At 34.7% G+C, this 2123-nt stretch overlaps 1 protein-coding gene across 1 annotated transcript; it reads left to right on the top strand.

The window, feature by feature from the left end:
* The first annotated feature begins 207 nt into the window (after positions 1-207).
* Positions 208-1812, top strand: LOC109208112 (reticulon-like protein B9). Its single transcript, XM_019371152.1, has 5 exons — positions 208-399; positions 482-662; positions 1110-1251; positions 1346-1415; positions 1513-1812. The coding sequence occupies exons 1-5, from the start codon at positions 300-302 to the stop codon at positions 1680-1682; spliced, it is 663 nt and encodes a 220-aa protein (XP_019226697.1). The 5' UTR covers positions 208-299; the 3' UTR covers positions 1683-1812.
* Positions 1813-2123: the final 311 nt, after the last annotated feature.

The raw sequence follows: 2123 nt of genomic DNA, 5'->3' as shown, positions 1-2123 counted from the left end.
TGTAGTGTACATAAAGCTAGTTAAAAGATTAAGAGATACTAAAAGTTTGCCAAACGAAAAGCATAGAAGATGCATGCCACTAACAGTATGTGCAAAAAGTTAATCAGATTTCTGTATAGCAGCGGGTTCAGAAAGCTAGCTGCAAAGTGCAAACTCTATGCTCAAGAAATTCTTTTCTTTTCTTTCCCTCTTTCCCTAGTTTCTTGGCCACTAAGCTTAGTACCTGAGCAGACTTATTTAAGCTTATTGCTGGCTAATATATGATTTAGAAAGCCACATTTCCCAATATTTCTGCAAGCATGACTTCTTATTCATCTGATTCTGATAATGATTTTGCACCAAAATCAAAACTTTTGGGCCGCCAAAGGCCTATTCATTCTGTTCTAGGAGGAGGAAGAGGTATCAAAATATCAAGAAATTGCTAACATTTCACTTTTTTTATTCTGTGATTGGTTAATTACTAAAATATTTTTAAGTGCAGTTGCGGACATATTGTTATGGAGAGACAAGAGATTTTCTGCAGCAATTCTAATTGCAGTTGCAGTAATGTGGTTTCTTTTTGAGGTTGTGGATTATACCTTCGTGACTCTCCTCTGTCATGTCTCCATCACCACTATGTTAATAGTCTTCATTTGGTCTGCTGGTGCAGATATCTTTGGCTGGTATTCTTCTTATTTTCCCTTCCTCTATGTGTGTGTGTGTATATGTACATCTATATGCAACCTCTCCCCTCCCCTATGGGTTCACCCCTGAGTCTAATGCCTCAACGGCCTTTTAAGCGCCTCTCACAACGGACTCGACACCAGTGGGGCGGGATTGGTCATCTTCTAGCTTACTGTGCTAGTTGTAGTGTGTAGTGTACTAGTGAATAGAAAAAACGGATTGAGAATACTAATGACGGATGGACGTATATATATACACACAGAAGCGGATCCATGATTAAATTTAATAAGTTCAATCGTTAAGTTCTTACTACTGAACCTATTACACTTTAGAAATTATGGGTTCAGAATTTAATGCTTATCAAAAATGTTGTGACTTTTTGCTTATATATCTATGTTCTGCCTTAGTATATACATATGATTTGTTGATTCATATAACATGTTCAGGACACCTCCAAGTATTCCAAAAGACATATTACAAGATACTACATTTGAAGATGTTGCTTCAATCTTACACAAGAAGTTCAACAATTTCCTCTCCATATTTCACTTTGTCGCATGTGGAAATGATGCAAAGCTCTTCTTTCTGGTATTATGGATCAATTCAGCCAAATAAATTACTAATTCATGTCCTTCATTTCAATGGATTTTATAATTATCTACTCCATTTTTTTATGTTTTAGGCCATCATTTCTCTATATATACTCTCAGTATTTGGAAACTATATCAGCACCTTGAACCTTTTGTTTTTTGGTAAGATTACTTACTTAGCTATTTTTCATTCTTCTATTAGTAACATTATTTATTACTCTCTCAATTTTTAAAACTTTCTGTGAATATTGTCTACAAGGTTTGCTTTGTGTGGAAACTCTCCCATTCCTTTATGAGAAATATGAAGAAGAAGTCGACGATATTGCATATAAATTGAAGAGGCAGATGAGAAAAATGTGCAGGAAGTTTAATGCAGATTTTCTGGGAAAAATACCCAGAGGGACATCCAAAGAAAGAAAGCAGAAATAGGATGAATTAAGTACAAAATTTAAATGTGGACTACTCTTGTTTTCTTGGACATCCAAAATAATAAATTTGCAATATGATCATCAATATACATGATAATTAAGTAATATAATAGTACATCTTGTGAAATGTATTTCCAGAACTGGTCAAAATGTCAATGATGTGAAGGAAAAAAAGGAAATTAGAACAAAGAGTTCTACCTATGGATAAGAATTGGCAACAACAGTGAATGATACACAAACGATTGAATTCAATTTCTGGCAAAGGAACAAATTAAAAGTAGGATGACTAATAATAGATTATGTAAAACCATAAATTCAGAATACCCCTTAAGGCTCTAGTGGTAAGAGCGCAATGCAAGATGTGTGGGTTAGCAAGGGCGGATCCAGACGGATTCGTCTGGACCTAGTACTTTCAGTGCGGATTATAAATTTATGTGTAAAA

The sequence above is a fragment of the Nicotiana attenuata genome, unplaced genomic scaffold, assembly GCF_001879085.1.
Source record: "Nicotiana attenuata strain UT unplaced genomic scaffold, NIATTr2, whole genome shotgun sequence".
In the NCBI taxonomy this organism is placed as follows: domain Eukaryota; kingdom Viridiplantae; phylum Streptophyta; class Magnoliopsida; order Solanales; family Solanaceae; genus Nicotiana; species Nicotiana attenuata.
This window is presented reverse-complemented; position numbering and strand designations above follow the sequence as displayed.